The 17,707-nt window shown below is 38.8% G+C and overlaps 1 protein-coding gene across 1 annotated transcript in view; it reads right to left on the bottom strand.

Annotated features, from left to right (window-relative positions):
* The window catches only part of L3MBTL3 (l(3)mbt-like 3 (Drosophila)), a 105,833-nt gene that overhangs the window by 58,827 nt on the left and 29,299 nt on the right, over positions 1-17,707 (bottom strand). Inside the window, exons 6-12 of the mRNA XM_012665163.1 lie at positions 16,566-16,698; positions 14,600-14,684; positions 12,941-13,032; positions 11,065-11,169; positions 5,702-5,837; positions 4,065-4,156; positions 1,435-1,586 (exon numbers count right to left, since the gene is read on the bottom strand). Coding sequence (XP_012520617.1) covers positions 1,435-1,586; positions 4,065-4,156; positions 5,702-5,837; positions 11,065-11,169; positions 12,941-13,032; positions 14,600-14,684; positions 16,566-16,698 — 795 coding nt within the window. The remainder of the gene's footprint in view (positions 1-1,434; positions 1,587-4,064; positions 4,157-5,701; positions 5,838-11,064; positions 11,170-12,940; positions 13,033-14,599; positions 14,685-16,565; positions 16,699-17,707) is intronic.

The raw sequence follows: 17,707 nt of genomic DNA, 5'->3' as shown, positions 1-17,707 counted from the left end.
CAAAAGAATCCCTCCCTTTAGAAGATACATAATGAAATATTCACAGATGAAATGCTATGATATTTGGAATGCTAGGGTTGGGATTTTAGGAGTAGAAATACAGAGGAAACAAGACTAGATGTAAGTTGATAATTGTGCTGAGTAATGGCGGCAGGAGGGCCACTCTATTACCCTACTTTGGAAAATGCTAGAAATTGTATTTCAATAAAAATTTTTATTACAAACAATATGAAGACATCTTACGAAGAAAAATTATGCTTTGCAGAAAAAATCTGATGGAAACAAACAAAATATTGAAAAGTACACTTGTCCCTTGGTATTTGTGGGGGATTGGTTCCAGGAACTATCAAGTCCCTTATGAAAAATGGCTTAGTAATTACATACAGCCTACACATATCCTCCCATGTACTTGAACTCATCTCTAGATAACACCTAATACAATGTAAATGCCATGTAAGTGGTTGTTATACTATATTTTTACTTGTGTGTTATTTTTTATTGTTTTACTGTTTTGGGGTTCCCCCCCCCAAATGTTTTTGAGTCCATGGATGCAGAACCCACAAGTACAGACGGCTGACTTTACTTGACCTTGGTAATGTAATGATGGAACTACTTGTCTACCTTTTTAAAACAATGCAAGTAAAACTGGTAAGTATTGAAGAATCCAATTTGAGAAGTAATGGAAGTTATTGATGGGTCTACTGCATATTTAAATATATGGATAGTAAAAAGGAAGGTCAAGAAATAAGCTTTTCTGAAATTTATTAATATTTATATAAACTAATATTCACTTACACTATAACATTGGCCATATTTATAAAACTATCTGTTATTTCTCTAAAATGTTCTCAATTCAAGTGTTCTCAATTCAGAAATGCCTTTCACCAGGAAACTGAACTGTAGCAATCAATGAGTATGAATGAGGTAGGAAAAATCCTTATTAAAACTGTTAATTAAAATATAATGGCTTTATAATTATTTCATAATTACATGATTTTATAGTATGTTGCTCTTACTACTTTATGCACTATTTCTAAAAACTGCAAGGATTAAAAACAATAGTGCCCAGTATATTTGTACTCAGCTATTAGGAATGGTTAAATTAGCTACTGAGCATGAAAAATACAGAAGGAAGATTAAAATACCTGTGAGCATATGTTGGGAATGTGGGCTGTGCAGATTGCACTTCCATGACAGGAAGTCAGCTAAAATACAAATCATAAAGTAGAATTAAAGGAGGTTATTTAAAATACACACCATATGCCAGATGGAACAGGTAAAAAGTTAAAAGTCTTGAAATAGGAAAAAGTAGGGCAGAGCACTGTTATTTTTTGTTATAAGCTTTGCACTATTACCGTTTTTAAAACAACGTACCTGGTCTACTTGGATAAACACTAAATTTTAATAAGCACACACCAATAGAAAATGTCTCACCAATAGTCATAGCTCTCATCCCAGTTGTCAAAATGTACCAGGAAACGATTGTCCACCATATCTGTTACCGTAGCAACACAGATGAATGCAGGATTCTTTTTGTCTACAGCCTCAAGCTTCATACCAACTCGAAAGCCTGATGGGATCACTGTCTACGGAAACATACAGATTTAATTAGAGATAAGCACACACTTAACAACAGCAAGACCTGCACACTCCCTGCATCTCCTGCTCAAGGGCCCAGCATCCATCACTGTAGTCACGTAATTTAAAAATCATGTGCTAGTTTCACAGCAGGGTCGCTTTCCAACAAGCAGCAATAAAAAAAATACCCTATCGCTACACCCAATTAACCATCTGGGCCTCAAAACTACAATATTCACAGCCTCACGGTTTTAAATAATTAATTTTAACATGTGTTTTGTTACCTTTGTTAGAAAACTATACTAGTTAGGCAAGTTTTATTCACCATATAGTTCACATTTGTTCCTTTTTCTTGATTACAGACTTAACAATGAAAATTATTTCACACAAAATATGCACTTAATCAAGTTAAAAATGTGCATGAGTCAGTACGAATTCACTCCCACTTCTGAAAAGCTCTCTCCGAAGAGTACTCTACTGAAAGTAGGTCATCTTCATATATGAAAGGCTACAAATTATTACAACTTTTACTTAACACTGCAGGTACTTTTTAGTCACAACAGCAACAAAAGAATTTTTAATGTATACAGACATTAAAATAGTTGGTAATTTAAGGAAATTCACAGATTATCAGCCATCCGGGACATGGAATGAAAGCAATAAAAGTTCAGTTAACAGTCGGTACTTGAGGTCCAGTAATATGTAAACATCTCTTACAATCTTTTCCGAGGAAAAACACCCTAATCTCAGAGCAGTACACTTGGATATCAATCATAACACATTGTAAGTCATTTCTCCCCTTCTAAAAAAACCCTTCTGTTCAGACTCAAGTATATGGATTCTATTCTAACTACTTTAAGCAAAATAGATGTTATCTTGTTTTACTGTAATTAAACAGCTAGCATTGCAAAAATGCAGACAATTGTGTATCTGAAAATGTTAGAACAAGTCCTGTCTGCACTGAAGGAGCAGGCACTAATGCTACACAGAAATCTTTACTATACAATTAAATCCTGAAATTATTTATCACAGTTCCAACTATAAACATTTGAGCATTCTGAGGTAGAGGAATCTAGAAATGGAAAAATTAATTGCCTCCTAGATACCAAACACGTAGCCCAAGATTAAGTTACCCACTAGCAATGCACAGCACTTAAGAGGATGGTTCAAGGCAGTTAATCAAACCCCTGACTGAAGTCATCATAAAAGAACCAGACAGGGATTAGGAAACTTGGAACAGAGACAGCAGGCTGCTGAGTTTTGCGCCTAACTGACCTTCCTCCCTGGGGTAAGTTTTGATGGAGAACACCTACCAACAGTGCAGTATTTACATCTCAGCGATTAAGCTACCCTCTCGATTAAGGTATTTTAAAATAATAACCTGGTTCGCTATCTCTATTAGTTACACACACACAGACATACTCCTTCAGTTCTCTAATTCGACCTGGTTTATCTTCAATTTAATCAGAGAACGTTTCAGCCATTAGACCAATGCTCTCAAATCAACATGTTAATTCTGTTTCCCAAAAGGAGGGTTTTTGGAGTAGGAGACGAGTTTTTTCCCCACTCCGGGTATTTATTTCCATTTGGAGGGAACACTGTTAGTGAAACAGTACTGCCCCTCTCCACCCTCTCACTCAATGCTACCTGCCTATTGACTTTGAGGAGGAGGAACTGGTCGTACACTTGGGAGGAAGCTGGGCTGCAGAGTGCAGTTTTTCCACTCCACTCCTCGAGGCTCTGGCGTTCCCTAGACTCAGGGAGTAGGGCAGGAAGGGACACTAAATCTCTTCAATTCTAGGGCTCAGAATCAGGATGCCTATTGTCCACAGATGCAGGCCATGCATGTCCTCCAACCTAGCCCTTATCTGTTGTAAAGATATTTTGGTTTTCCACTTGCTTGCTCTCTGTTCTTTCTAAGTAGATCAGAACTTGGGAAAAGAAGAGTATATCATATCAGGTCCCCTCAGAGATGCCAACAGAGGAACATAAAATGGAAACCGGGAATATAGCTCAAGAAGTAGAAAATACACACACATCTAGAGTTTGCTTCTGTTACACTGCAAATACAGCTGTATGCTGGAGTGAATGTTAGTCAGTCTCCAGTGACCTCCTGCACGTGAACTCAAACAGGGCTACCTTCCTCTGACCACGTGAAACCCATTTGAACAGCACTCCTCAATAAGTGATCACAGTAATAAAATATCTCAATTTAATTTTTATGCATCTTAATTGTAAATTACACCTGGATTTTGTGCTACAATGTCTTCTGTCACTCAATAAAAAAGACAACCATAATATGGCTATAAAACAGACATTTATTCATGAAGATATTAAGCTAATTTTAAAGTTTAATTAAGATAAGAGTACTCTATTTACCAAGGCAATAAAATTTATTGCAGTTCCTTGTTACCACTTGTAATTGATCCTACGAGACACTCAAAAATCAGTTCCTTTGAAAGGGAAAGGATTTGAGATGTACTTACTATATTCTGATTTTCAAATAATGACTTAGGAGCAGCTTGAGCTTTGCATGTCTTAAGATATGTCTGCCAGTTGAATTCTTCTTCTTTATAACCTAAAGTAAGCACATATGAACAGACTCAGGAAAATATCAAACTACTTTACGCTTGAGTTTTCCAGTCTCACTTTTATCTATAACTCCAACATACCCAAATCAAGCAAATGATTTTTTAGATAAAAAAAATAATTCATAATTTTTAACTAGGAATTGTTAGACACAGCTCTATTTTCAACAAATCTTATTATTTTTTTCAATTCTGAATAAATGGTTAGTAGATATAAAGAAAAGGCGTGAGGAAGCAAATGCATATTCTACCCAGGCACACTTTTTATTACCCGGCCATTTCTATCAGTATTTGGGCAGAATTCCTCAGCAGTATCGACTAATGAACTGGAGCAGTCAATTTCTCTATTCTTCCCTCACCTATTCTATTTTGGGAGACTAACTTATACAACAACTGGAAGTTGGAAAAAAACAATAATAAGTCAGGTAAAATCTTTTTGGCTATCAGCACAAGAATGACGAATCAAGGTTTATGAAGTAAGGATGACGGCAAATTACAATAATGGAAATGTCCTTGCCTTAATTTTCACAATTTTATTAAAGTCAACAGTTGCTTGAAAAAGGACATTGAGCATTCTATTTTACCTGCTACTGTGCTCCCTTTTATTTTCATTAACGTCTAGAAGGTAGCAAGAAAAGAAGAGCTAGTAATTTACCACATGTTAAGAGGCCAATTCATAAAAAGGCTTACAAGTTTTTTCACCTTCATGTTTTCTAAGCCTTTTTGTTTAATCCTCCACTCTCTGAAAATATGATTCTGCCATTGATTTTTCACTTACAACCAAGGATTGGCTAGTCCATTAGAAAACAACATCCCTGACACAGGCCAAAAACATCATACTACTAACCTGAATTTTTGACATCAAGTATATAATAATGAACATAATGTCAGTCTCAGTAAAATAAGTTTAAAAAATGTAACAGTTGAAAAAGGAGGAAACAAGGTATTCTTAAACACATTAGAGATGGACTGAAAAATGGTATCTGTTATTGTCGGACCACTATGTAAACATCAAACAGGAAAAAATCATTGTAATAAAGAACTTAATTATAAGAAAAGTCATCACTATGAGTTCAATCTCCACCTAAGCCAATTTTCAGAGTTATAGTCTCCTTTTCAATCTCCCAAAATATTACGATCTAAAAGTGCATGCATAATTTTTCAGGATTTTCTAGATACTGAAATATCAATAAATAAACTTAGGTGTGTAAACTAGTTAAAACTAATTTTTCAAACCAGTTTTTTCAAGAATGTACATATGATAGAAATCTGTACAGTAAGGTGATTGTAGCCAAAGTTAAGTATCATGCAAATGTTATTTTATATTCAAACAAGAACATGGACATAGTTTAGTCTCAAGTTGGATTCTACTTTTACTTCTTCACTGTAATAAACATTTTTCATCATAAATGATGAGTCTGAGTTTGGGGCCATCTCAATTATCATAAAGTCTGAAATTCTGAAAAATTCCAAATCAGCATATAATAAAGTGAGTTTTTACTGAATTTAAAATACGAAACAAAAAGTGACAATACCTTTTGGAGGATGGAGTTTATGACCAGTTTTCTCACACCACCCAACTGGGTGAATGTCCAGAGCATCTGCATTGACCCAGAAGTCATAACAATCAGAATATCCATCAAAGTGAAGCTTTATCCGGTACCCACAAACCTGAAATAGGTAAAGCAGGTTGGGTAATTAAAAAAAAAAAAAACCCCACAGAATATTCTTATACACATACAAAAACAAACATGGACATCGAGAATGATATAGCTTATGTTATTCAAACCACTCACATTAACAGCAACAAAAACTAAATAAATAACAAAACCTAAAGGCAAAGTCTATTATAATGGAAAGAGCGGAGCTGCAGTATTCTGGCAATACCCCTATTTACAATAGGAGCACATGGATACTGGGTGAAGAATTATTTTTCCACGAATACAAGTCCTCTCTTCATTCCCTATACTGTACCAGCACATGCCAAGCAAGGCAAGCTGGCAGGGAGTAAAGAGACCAGCACTCCACACCCAGCTTCAGCAAGCCCCAGGGTGGACGCTCTGCCCCATACTGAATGGTGCAGACAGAGAGAAGTCAACAGATTCTCTTCTCCACCAGTAGCTGGGTTGAAAGAAAGAAAGATAAGCCTCCCCTAGTTCATACATAAGATGAGACGGGCTCCTTGGAACGTTAGAAATAACTCACTGTGTGTAACACATGCCCTACACCTGCCTACAGGACCCCATTAGGGATGTTCTGAATTAGAAGGTCACATGGGTTTATGGGACCTGAGCTGGGTCGTGTTCTGTTCTTCCCACTAGCACAAGCAGATGTGTTCAATTAGAAACACATACCACACCCACTCTGGGAGCACCTGCCCTGCAGAAGCCTGAACAAGAAGCTTGAGACCAGAGTGCAGAGCCAGGGCAATTAATCCCTAAATAATGAGGTGGCTATACAGTTACTGTCATGGAAAGTTCTCTAAAACACACTGTTAAAACCCACATGGCAAAGCAAATCACACAGGATGAGTTCATTTATGAGAAAATTATATATGTGGGAGTCCACATGTATATTTATGTGTATACGATTATACATATATATGTATTGTATTTGTATACTCAAATACCTAAGTAAATGCATTTATACACATACATGCATATACACACTGACATGTACCCATATATATGTAAACTCATAATAAAAACATCTGGAAGAATATTTGTCAAAATATTAACAATAATTTCTTCTGGGAAGTGGTAGTGAGAAGGAAGAGGCAAAAAGGGAATGATGGACTTTTTATATATTTTATTGTATATATTAGTATTTCTTCAATTAGAATGCATTTATATATTACATATATAAAATTTACAACTAAGCTGAGCCTAGAATCCCCAGGAAAAACAATCTCTCAAGAAGGGCAGCTGGTTGCCTCTACCCCCGCACCCACCCCATGCCAAGAAGGAACTCAGGCTGCTGCTCTACTCTGCCTCCCACTTGGCTGCCTCTGGTCGCTGCCTAAGAGCTAAAGCCCTTTACTTTCAGCCTCTAGTCCCCTCGTGGGCATAGTTCTCTGAGTGTCTGTCCCCTTGAGCCACCCTTGCTCTGTTCTCCCCATAGTCTCTCTCCTCATCTCGTACTCTTTGGCGTGCTATGCTTTGGTAAAAAATCTCTGATGTCCTCAACTTCCCTGCCAGGGACAAACCTAGTTCATCCCTCTACAGCCTTTCCTCAGGGCTGCTCATCCTCCCACCTCTCCATCCCATAGACACCAAGGCAGGGCTGCTGCCTCCTGCCACACCGAGGCTCCTGGGCCTGTCCCCCTTGAGGCTGTGCCATGTGGCCACAGCACCTCTCCCTGTCACCATCCATGCACTAACCTCCCAAACAGCCCCTCTCACTCATCAAACGCTCAGCCCAGCTCCCTCTCTTACTCTCCACTTGAGTACCTCCATCATCACATGATAACTTACCCAGTACCCTGGCCTTTTTGCTGCCTTCATTTCCTTTCCCCTGCAAACTCTCACTCCCGTGGACCTAGTCCCCACCAGAAACTGCTCTGCTATTAACTGTTAAATGAAAAAAACCCCAACAATATCAACACATACTCCTATTCTTCTAGTTTGCCAACCCAGTTATTCCCAAGACACTCTTAAGCAATGTCAACAAAAGATCTCACATTGATCCTCCCTAGCCCCCTCACTCCAAGCTTCCCTTCCCTACCAGTCGCTTAAAACATTTTCTTGCCAACATTTGAAAATTTTTGCCCTGACGTCCTTCCCAAAACATTTGCCTGGTGAAATTCCATCATCCAAGTATCCACTAAACTTTACACTTATGAACAGTGCTGGGAAAGAAAAAATGACACATTGTCTGTCAATCTCCATTATTCATGTATTCTGTACTTGCAAATTCATTTGTAACCCCAAATACACTTGGTGTTCAAGGACATGTGCATGCACAGAGTGACAAAAATTTTGAATTGCCCGATACACATGATCCCAGCTAAGGTAGAACATGGCATTGCTTTTCCTTCTTGAGCTGAAAGAAGAAGGAAAGTGTCCTCTGTGCAGTCTATTTAGTGCCACATGCTCTACATCTCTGCTTTTCGTTGGTGATTTTGCTGTTTAGAACAGCCGTACACACAGTGAAGTGTTGTTGAGTGTTCCTAAGTGCAAGAGGCTGTGATGTGCCTTAGGGAGAAGATATGTGCTAGGTAAGCTTCATCAGGCATGAGTCACAGTGCTCTGGTTGTGAGTTCAATGTTAATGAATTAACAATGTACTATATATTAAGTAAGCTGTCTTTAAAAAGAAACACACATAAAACAAGGTTACATGTTGATCAGTAGACCAAGAAGTGACCAGAGGCTCACAGGAATCTAACCCTCTATTTCCCCCGGGAGGCAGTGGTTCTGTATTTGCTAATTTGTGGAAACTCACTGCTGCGAATAACGAGAATGGGCCAATGAGAATGGACCGTGCCTGAATGCTGGGCTCTCCTGCTGTACTGCAGTCCTCCTAGATGGCCCCCCCAGCTCCCTCCCCCATTCTTCACAGCAGCCTTTTCAGATCGTCCTCCTTCGGCTTCCAATCCCACTTTCTTCCTCCTCACTCTCAGCCAATAACTCATCTTATATGTCAAAGAAGTTCCTTCAAATGTCTGCCTCCAAAGTAACAAGCCTGCCCGTATCCACAAACTGCAATCATTCTCCCCTCCTTCTTGTTATAATACGAGACTCAGACCTCTCCTGGCTAAGGCTCAGGCCTCCTCATAGACTCTGGGTCCCACCTTCTCCTACCCACTTTCTCTGAACCTTCTCATACTCTACTCCCTAGACTGTCTCTCAGGCTTAGGCAAACAAATTCTCATATACTGTTTGTGAGAATATAACAACCAATGACCTTTTTTGGAGTCAAAGTAGCAACATGCATTGAAAATTTAAATATTCATACTTTTCACCTGGCAATTCTAAAGATGGATCCCACAGACTTACTTACATAAGCAAAAGCAAACAGATGTAATAGGATGGTCCCTGGAGCACTTTTTTGTATTAATAAGAAAATGAACACCACTCAGTTGTTCATCAATATAACAACAGTTAAATTAATTACAGCCAATTCCACAAAATAGAGTAGTACCCCACTTTAAAAAGAATGTGTATACATAATGTAATATACAAATCACAAAAGCAAGTTGCAAAATATTATGTATATGATACTATTTACATGCAAAAAAGAGAAAAATACACATGTACTTATTTTTACATGCACAAACAACATCTAGAAGGAACACAGTAAACCGTCAAGGGTTGTGCTCTCTGGGATATGGAAGGAGGGATGAGGGATGGCACAGAGGACTTCTTTTTTTTATAATATATACTCATAATACTTGAAGTTTTCATAATGAGCAAACGTAACTTTTATAATAAATAGGCAAAGTAAAATAAATCTCCTTCAAAAAGCAAGAACTGAAAGACACACACACACTCACACACATGCACACCCTACAGAAATTCCTTTTTTCTCTGACAGCTAAACTTCTCTAAAGCAGTTTACACTTACTGAATCCGCCTCCTCATGATGCTTTCATAAAACTCAACCCTGTCTCCAAATACTCTAGGTTAGACTGCCCTGGCCCAGGACACAACATCCGATACTGCCACTCCACCCCTCCGTAAGCTGCTCACTCTCCCTGGTTTCTGCAGCTGCAGGCCCAACCCTCCTGGCTTTTCTGTCTGTCTCTTGCTTTTCCTTTTCAGGATTCTTCTCTGGCTCTTTCTCTTGTGCCCATCCCTAATATGCTGGTATTCTTCAGGGCTAGCAATTCACACTTTGTCCTCTTTCTGGGCAATCTCTTCCACTTCAAAGGTCTAATCCAATTATTCACCAAGAAATTCTGACTCTCCCCTTTCAACTCAAAAGGAACAAACAGAGTCCAGGAAGGAGAACACATACAATGTGTTCTGATCAAGTTTGAGAGTGACAGGATTCTCACACTCTATATAAAATCTCCAAAAATGTTGCATACCAATTTTCTGATATGAGTAGAAGAAGCCAGCCATTTTCCTTTTACTACATATTACATTTATTACAAACTTCAAGTTACTTTAGCTCTGCCTCAGTTTTCTCATCTGAAAAATGGGGGGAATGGGCTCCATCTCAAAAGTTGTTTTGAGAACTAATATGAGCCAATAGATGGAAAGTACTTCAATTAGCACCTGGCATGCTCTCTGTACCAGTGTGTTGTCATTTCCTGTGATTGGCATCATCCAGCTATTACGTGTTACTGTGTTTTGCAGGAGCCAAGCTTCTTACAAATTCACTAAGGAAAGAATACTATAATACCAAAAACTAGAGCACAAGACCATCTTATTCTTTTGATGGGAATTTTAAAAATATACATACCTCTGGCTCAGGGGAGTGAGCAGGGAGGAAGCTAGCAGAGGAGGGGGAAAAAAATTTTAAAGGAAGTGTTCTCAGCAATATTTTGGACTGAAATATATGTAATTGACTTGGTCACTTTTTCCAGAAAAAATTTCAGAGAGATACTGTGAAATACTAAAAAAAAAAATATATATAAGTATCTGTTGGTCTGTTTCTGAACACAGTATGACAAAAGCTATGAAGTCAGGCAGACCTGGGTTTAAATCCTGGTTCTACCACTTTGAAGCTGTGTGGCCTTTTCTATTTCACTTCACCTCTCTGAGCCTTAGTTCCCTAACCTATAGAACAAGGATGAAAAAAACATGACCTGCATAGGATTCTTCTAAAGATTAAATGAGATAATGTACACAAAACACCAAGCTTTGAACCTGGTATGAAGTAAGCCCTCAATTTCCTCAGTATTAAAATAATCATCATGTTATTTTTGAAAATAAAGATGAGGCAAAACTTACCTCAGCCACAGTGAGAACACAGTACACGGACTGATGCTCTGGGTCCACGCCTTCTAATTTCATGCCAACTTTGAATCCATTTTTGTTATACGGAAAGGACTGATACTAAAATGCAAGAGAACAGCAGCTTTAGTATCTTATCCTGAAGGCCTAGTTAAAAATGTGAGTAATTACCATTCTTAAAAGACTACTTAACCAAATACATAAATAAATACTAAAAACCCAAAAGAAAACAATAAATAATTCAATAGAAAAATGGATAAAAACTATAAACAGGTCAGAGGAAAATAAACTTAATGTTTTACAGCCTTTGTCTTTTACGTATTTGAAAAGAGGCTCAACCTCACCCATAGGAGTCATACAAAGTAAAATTATACCAAGGTATATTTCACTTAAGAGGTTGATTAAGATCAAAAATTTTGATAACATCATGTTGGTAAGATGCACACACAGTTAGGAGGAATGAAACTTGGTACAACCTGTAGCAATTTCATAATATCTACTGGCGTGTGTCAATCAATAGAGAGGAACTTAAATTATTATGGAATACACCTAAGATGGAATACTATGTGTTAGCATAAAAGAATGATGAAGGGATTCATGAGCTGAGATGAAATCAACTCCAAACTGTCAAGTTAAACAAAAAAAAGCAAAGTCCAAAACATATGTGACATATGTTGCGATTTGGTTTAAGACAGAAGAGGGGAGGATTTGTGTAAATTGCTGATATGTACATAGAATTTTCCAGGAAGGGAACACAGGAACTGGCAACAGCCATCACTTAGGAGAGGCAAACTGGTGCTTAGGGGGACAAGGCTACAAGGGACATACTTTATATTCTTTTAGTACTCTCACATTTTGTATCACATGAATATATTGCTGATTCAAGTCATTAGCTGTATCTACACTTTTTTAAAAAATCTGAAAAACTCTATTTTGTAAACGACTCAAGTTACAGAAAATAATTACACAGAACAAGTTTATATGTAATTACTATGTTTAAATTAAATATTCTTAATGTACATGTAATCAACATTTGTTATTCATTACTTTTTAAAAACTGCCTATGCTCATACACATATAAAAAGATAACTATAGCAGATTTATTACATACCATGATTAAAAATAACTAAATAATTTAAACCAAGGGTCTGTAAACTACAGTCTGTAGGTCAAATCCAGCCCACCATTGGTTTCTGTATTAATAAACGAAGTTTTACCGGAGCACAGCCATGCTCATTTGTTTACATATTGTCTATGGCTGCTTTCGTGCTACAACCACCATGCTGGGTTGTTGCAACAGAGACCAGATGCCCTGAAACACGTAAAATATCTACTACCTAGACAGAAAAAGTTTACTGACTGCTGTTTTAGTCCAGTGACAGCAGCTCCTACTCAGAACTATACCTGTTATCTGTATTTTTAACCGATTTTAAATCACTTATGATAAAATATTTTTATTATAGCTAATATAACATAATGACCCATTTTTAAATGTTTTGTTGTGATGGTATGTAAATCATTTTAATTCTCCCAAAGCCGTAACGTTGACATGAAATTTCCTGCCAGTTTTTTATCTGCTAGTTTTTCAGTAGCAGTAGCAGTATCCCTGCTAAAATTTCTGAGTGCAAACTCAGTCAATACTGAGAGAAAAGAGCATGCATGTGTCGGTGTGCACCCATGCGTGTGGCACTGGGGAGGTGTGCACACATCAATGCTAACTGTCTTCCACATAAACACACGCATGAAAAACTATGTGTCTGCCAAATGATCCCAAGTCACATTTCCTAAACAGACAGTGGGAATGACAATCCCAATTTGGATGAGCATCCCAGCCCCTGTGCCCTCCCAGACCCTGTTTCTAAAGGGCGTATACCTCCTTGAACAGCTTTGCCGGCACCGCCACAGCTTTCTCCTCCTCCAGGTAGGAAGCCCAGCACCACGCTTTCTTTCCTTTAGGAGGCAAACCTGAAAGTCAAGTGAGACTAAAATGGCAGAATTTCCAAATCTAAGGAATCAGTGATGCACTCTGTGAACTCTCACTTCCCTGACTACCACTATGCCTGGCTCTCCTCTTACTGCCACAGCCATAGTATCTCCGTTGCAATTCCTGGCTCCTCTTCCCAAGAAACGAGAATTAAGTAGTGAACTGTGGTATACAGCCACCATCGGGAGGGTAGAAGAAAGAAGTGAAAGAACTTTAAGTAAATGAAGAAGACAAGTCAGGAAGCCAAGATAGAACAATACCACAGAAGCGACAGGAAGTGAGAGCTTCCAGAAGCAGGATATTCAAAACATTTCTCCTAAGAGATCAAGAACAAGGACTGAGGAAAGGCCAGTGCATTGAGTGGATGAGGATTGGGTGTTAATCTTGGAGAGGGAGGAAAAAAAAAAAAATCAGTGCAGTGAGAGTCAGAATTTTTAGGCACAAAAAGAATACATAAGTGATAAAAACATGGAAGTAGTTAATATCAATTGTATTTTGGATTAATTTGACAAATACTGGAAGTGAAGGGAAGAGGGCAACAGCTTGATGGGCAGCAAAGTTGGGGGAAAGGTATTTTGGGGATGAGACTGGAACAGGCAAAGGTAGAGCCCACAAAAAGAAAAAACAGAAAACTTAAAGGGAAAAAAAAATGAAGGAAAGAGGTCCCATAAGAGACAGGGCCCTGGAATTTCACCCAGAATACAAAGAAAGGGGATGAGAAAGAATGGTGGAAGAAACATATTTTGAGGCAGAGCACAGAGTAGTTGAGTTTACTCCCTTTTATCTCAGTGACATAAAATACGTCATCTCTGAAAAGATACAAAAGTTAGGCTATGCACTTGGGGCAGGTGGGGATATTTCCAACTCTTTTTGAGGAATTAACAGAAGAACAAGTGAGGAATGCATCCGGGCACCGAGGAGCAGCACTGGCTCCAAGACACTGATCTGTAGGGACAATGTGACCGTGCGAGCCACATGGGCTGTGCAGAGCGGAGCAACCTAAAACGAAAGACTGGCCAGTGGCTTCTGCAGGCCAAGGGGCTAAAGCCCAGGGGAGCACTCTGGGGCCTCTGTGGGAATGAACTAAGTTCCCCAAGTTCATCCAGACAAATACTAAGGAAGAGTCTAAGGGCGGGATTCCTCATGGCAATAAAACGCTGCCTGAGGAACGATGAAAGGGAAAAAAAAAAAGTTACCATGTCGGGAGCTTGTGCTTTGAGAGGAAACACTGAAAACCTAAAACCTTGGGAAATGAATAAGAACTGATGTTTTAGTAAAAGGGCAGAAGCAGGAACCACCTACCTGATGGAAAAATAAAGATGTTCTCGTGCTTACCCTGAAACCACTTCATAGTTACAAATTTCCGTTTTTCTCCTTATCTACTTCCTCAAATCCTTAATTTTTATTGATAAAACTGAGCCAAAGAAAATCCCAAAGCAATACTTTAACTGTCACAGTGTGCATTACAACGAAGACTAAAATTTCTACCTGTGTACAATATTGCCAATTGCAGAAGGCTACAAGTAAAACTTCTTTTCATCAGCTCACCCTGCTTTAACACAGCCGAATCTCCTCGTCTTTTCCTTCGGGCTCTCTGCGAACCTCTCAGGATTCTTCCATCTTGTTTATTCTCCTACAACGAGAAAGGAAAATTATGACTTTGAAAGTTCATAAAATTGGCACCAACGAAAAGTTAGAGAGCTGTCAGAAAGCATTTTTTTGCTGTTGTTCTTTTCTTCAATTTCACTTTGTAACTTTTAAGGAAAGAAAAAGAGTATAGTTCATTTGAGCACTGTGTTGTTTTTGGCCTGAGGTCATTATAAAATAAGACTGGTTCCAAGAACTACCCGCGGGAGGAGCACAGACTCTGCTCCCTCCTCTGCTGCTCCTCGAGGCACCGTCCGCTCCTAACCCCATGGCCACTCTGTCCTGGTTTTCCTCACACCCCCCTTTCCCCTCCTTCTCAGTCCCCTTCTCTTCTTTTTCTAATCACTTCCCCTGGTTTTAAAGGTCATCTTAATACCAAATACTCCCAATCCCTATCTCCACCCCCTTCTCCCTGACTCCCTGTGTCAGCACCCAACTGCCTACTTGGGATCTTCCCCTGGATGGCTAATAAGCATCTCAAACTCAGGATGGCCAAAGGACTCCTGATCCTCTACTTCACCCCTGCCTCCCATTCTCAGTAAGTGACATGATTATCCAGTTAACTGTGGAAGCCAAAAAATCTAAGAGTTATCTATCCCTGATTCTTTTCTTTCCCTCATACACTCTGACAACACTACCTCTAACATGGATCCCAAATCCGCTGACTTCTATCTTCCACAGCCCTCTTACCTAGTCTACTGCGATCAACTCTTACCTGGTTTCCCTCATTCCACTCTTGCTCTTGTCCGTCAAAGCTACAGTGGTCATTTTAAAACATACATCACTATCAAAGCATTCCTTCGCCTTCAACTTTACAATGGCTCTCATTATATTTAGAATACAATAAAAACCCATTACTGTGCTTTACTATAAAGCCCTCCATGCCATGGACCACACATACCTCTTCAGCTTCATCTACTCCACTCTCCCAGAAACCACAATGCTCAACCATATTGCCTTTTTAAATTTCTTCGAACAGAAAATGCTACACAAGTTTTTACCTTGGGGATTTTCCCCTAGAAGTCCTACTGTCCAGAGGACTCCTCACTCTTAACTTTTTACTTAGCTGGCTCCTCAATATTGAGATCACGTCAGTCATGTCACCTTTTTGGGGAGGCCTCCCTGACAACCCCACTTAAAGCAGTCAGCCAATCCTAAAGCCCTATCTTAATTCTCAACATAGCACTTATCACAAGCTGATGTTTCCCCTATTCATTTTGTTTGTTTATTTTATGTCCCCTTAACAAAAATGCAATGTCTCCGAGAGGAGAGACCCTGTCCTCTCTGTCTTATTCATCCCTATATCCCCAGCTTCTAGAATAGTGACTAGCAAATAACGGTTGCTCAATATTGATCTTAAGGAAAATGCTTCCAGACCTCAAAGCTCTCTCCTCATATAGAATCATTAATATACACTTTAAGGATAATACATTTATGTTTTAATTAGCACATTTTGAATGACTTTTCCCCAAATATACCTGATATTTATGTGCCATTTTCTACCCACTCACATAGTTCTATGAGATCTGTCTGCAATTTACCAGAATGGGAATGGCATTTTGCTGTCAAGAGGAATTTAAGATTCATTTACAAAACTCAAGGTTTTGCTGTTGCCTCTCACTCCAGCAATACATTTCGGGACAACCCATTTCTCCATCCTGAGGGAAGGATACCATTATTTATTATTCCTACTTTGAGATGAGGACAGCCAGGCACAGGGAAGGTAGGCAACTTGCTGATGGTAACTCAGTCCTGGAACTAGCATTTGAATTCAAGTAACTAGCTCCACATAAGTGCTTGTGACCCACAATGCTACCCACTTAAGAAGCATCCCTGTGCTCCTGGTGGGCGGGTAAGAGATACTAACCATTTCATCATCTCTCTCTTCTCCATCCTCCTTGGGGTCAGCTTTCACAGATAATTTTGGTTTTTTCTTCCGACTACACTTAGGATCTTCTTCCTCGTTGTCTTCTCCTATGTCCCTTTCTTCCTTCTGATCTCTGCTGTGTTTATAAACCCAAAATAGTGACAGGAGACAATACCTATCAAACATCTACATGTTGATTATCAATGCAAAAATTGTTTTTAAACAATCGCCTTCCAAAGGAAAAAATATTTAACCACCAGGAGAAATTTGTAGGCATTAGAATATCACATACAAGGAACACTTAAAAACCACTATTATGTATGACATCCGTCAGGGTAGAAAATGGAAATTACCTTATATATTAATTTCAAAAGGGGACCAGCAATCCATGTGAAATAGGTTCTAACAAGTTTATAATTACTGGTCTGCCACATCTGCCATCCATGCTACTAAAAGAATCTACTATTTAGAGAAATTTGTTTTCAGGGCCATTCAAAGCAAGAATCTAGCAATTACTAAGAATGACAAATCAACCAAAAAGGCTTAGTGTACCTTTGTAAAACATCTGTTGGCCAAGAATAACAGACAATTCCCAAACCTGTGCTGATTAAAATACACGGGAAACTCCACTAAAATATAAATGTCAAGTCATTTCTTTGTATGATAGTGTACAATTATATGCAAGAAAACCACCTTCTTGGTGATAAGCTGAACTTTTTCAGACAGTCCCCAAATGGGAAGGTCACATACCACTGCCAGTCACAGCTGATGTCCCTGTCTCACAACCCTCAGTCTGCACCATGAGACCACCAACACAACTCACTACGCCACCCACTATGGCCATTTTCATTCAGTTGATTACCAGTCAGTGGGAGCATTATTCCACATGTGGAGTTTTAGGTAAGTCATCTAAGAATTGCCAAAATATAAATAAAACTGTATTTCCATAAATCTTAGCATCATCAAAATGAATATGTAGCCCCAGAAAAATAAAAATATTATTAGCTGGGGGCGGGGAAAGATTAATGTAAACACAGGGCTGATGACAGAGGCAGAGGTTGTATTGCAGGCAGAACACTGGCAGTACAACTCAGACAAGGCATGACAGAAGTCACCAGGTCCAATAAAGGGGTCAGGGTCCA

Source organism: Propithecus coquereli, unplaced genomic scaffold (assembly GCF_000956105.1).
Source record: "Propithecus coquereli isolate 6110/MARCELLA unplaced genomic scaffold, Pcoq_1.0 Scaffold98, whole genome shotgun sequence".
In the NCBI taxonomy this organism is placed as follows: domain Eukaryota; kingdom Metazoa; phylum Chordata; class Mammalia; order Primates; family Indriidae; genus Propithecus; species Propithecus coquereli.
The sequence above is the reverse complement of the archived record's forward strand: the minus strand, read 5'-3'. Positions and strand labels throughout refer to the sequence as shown.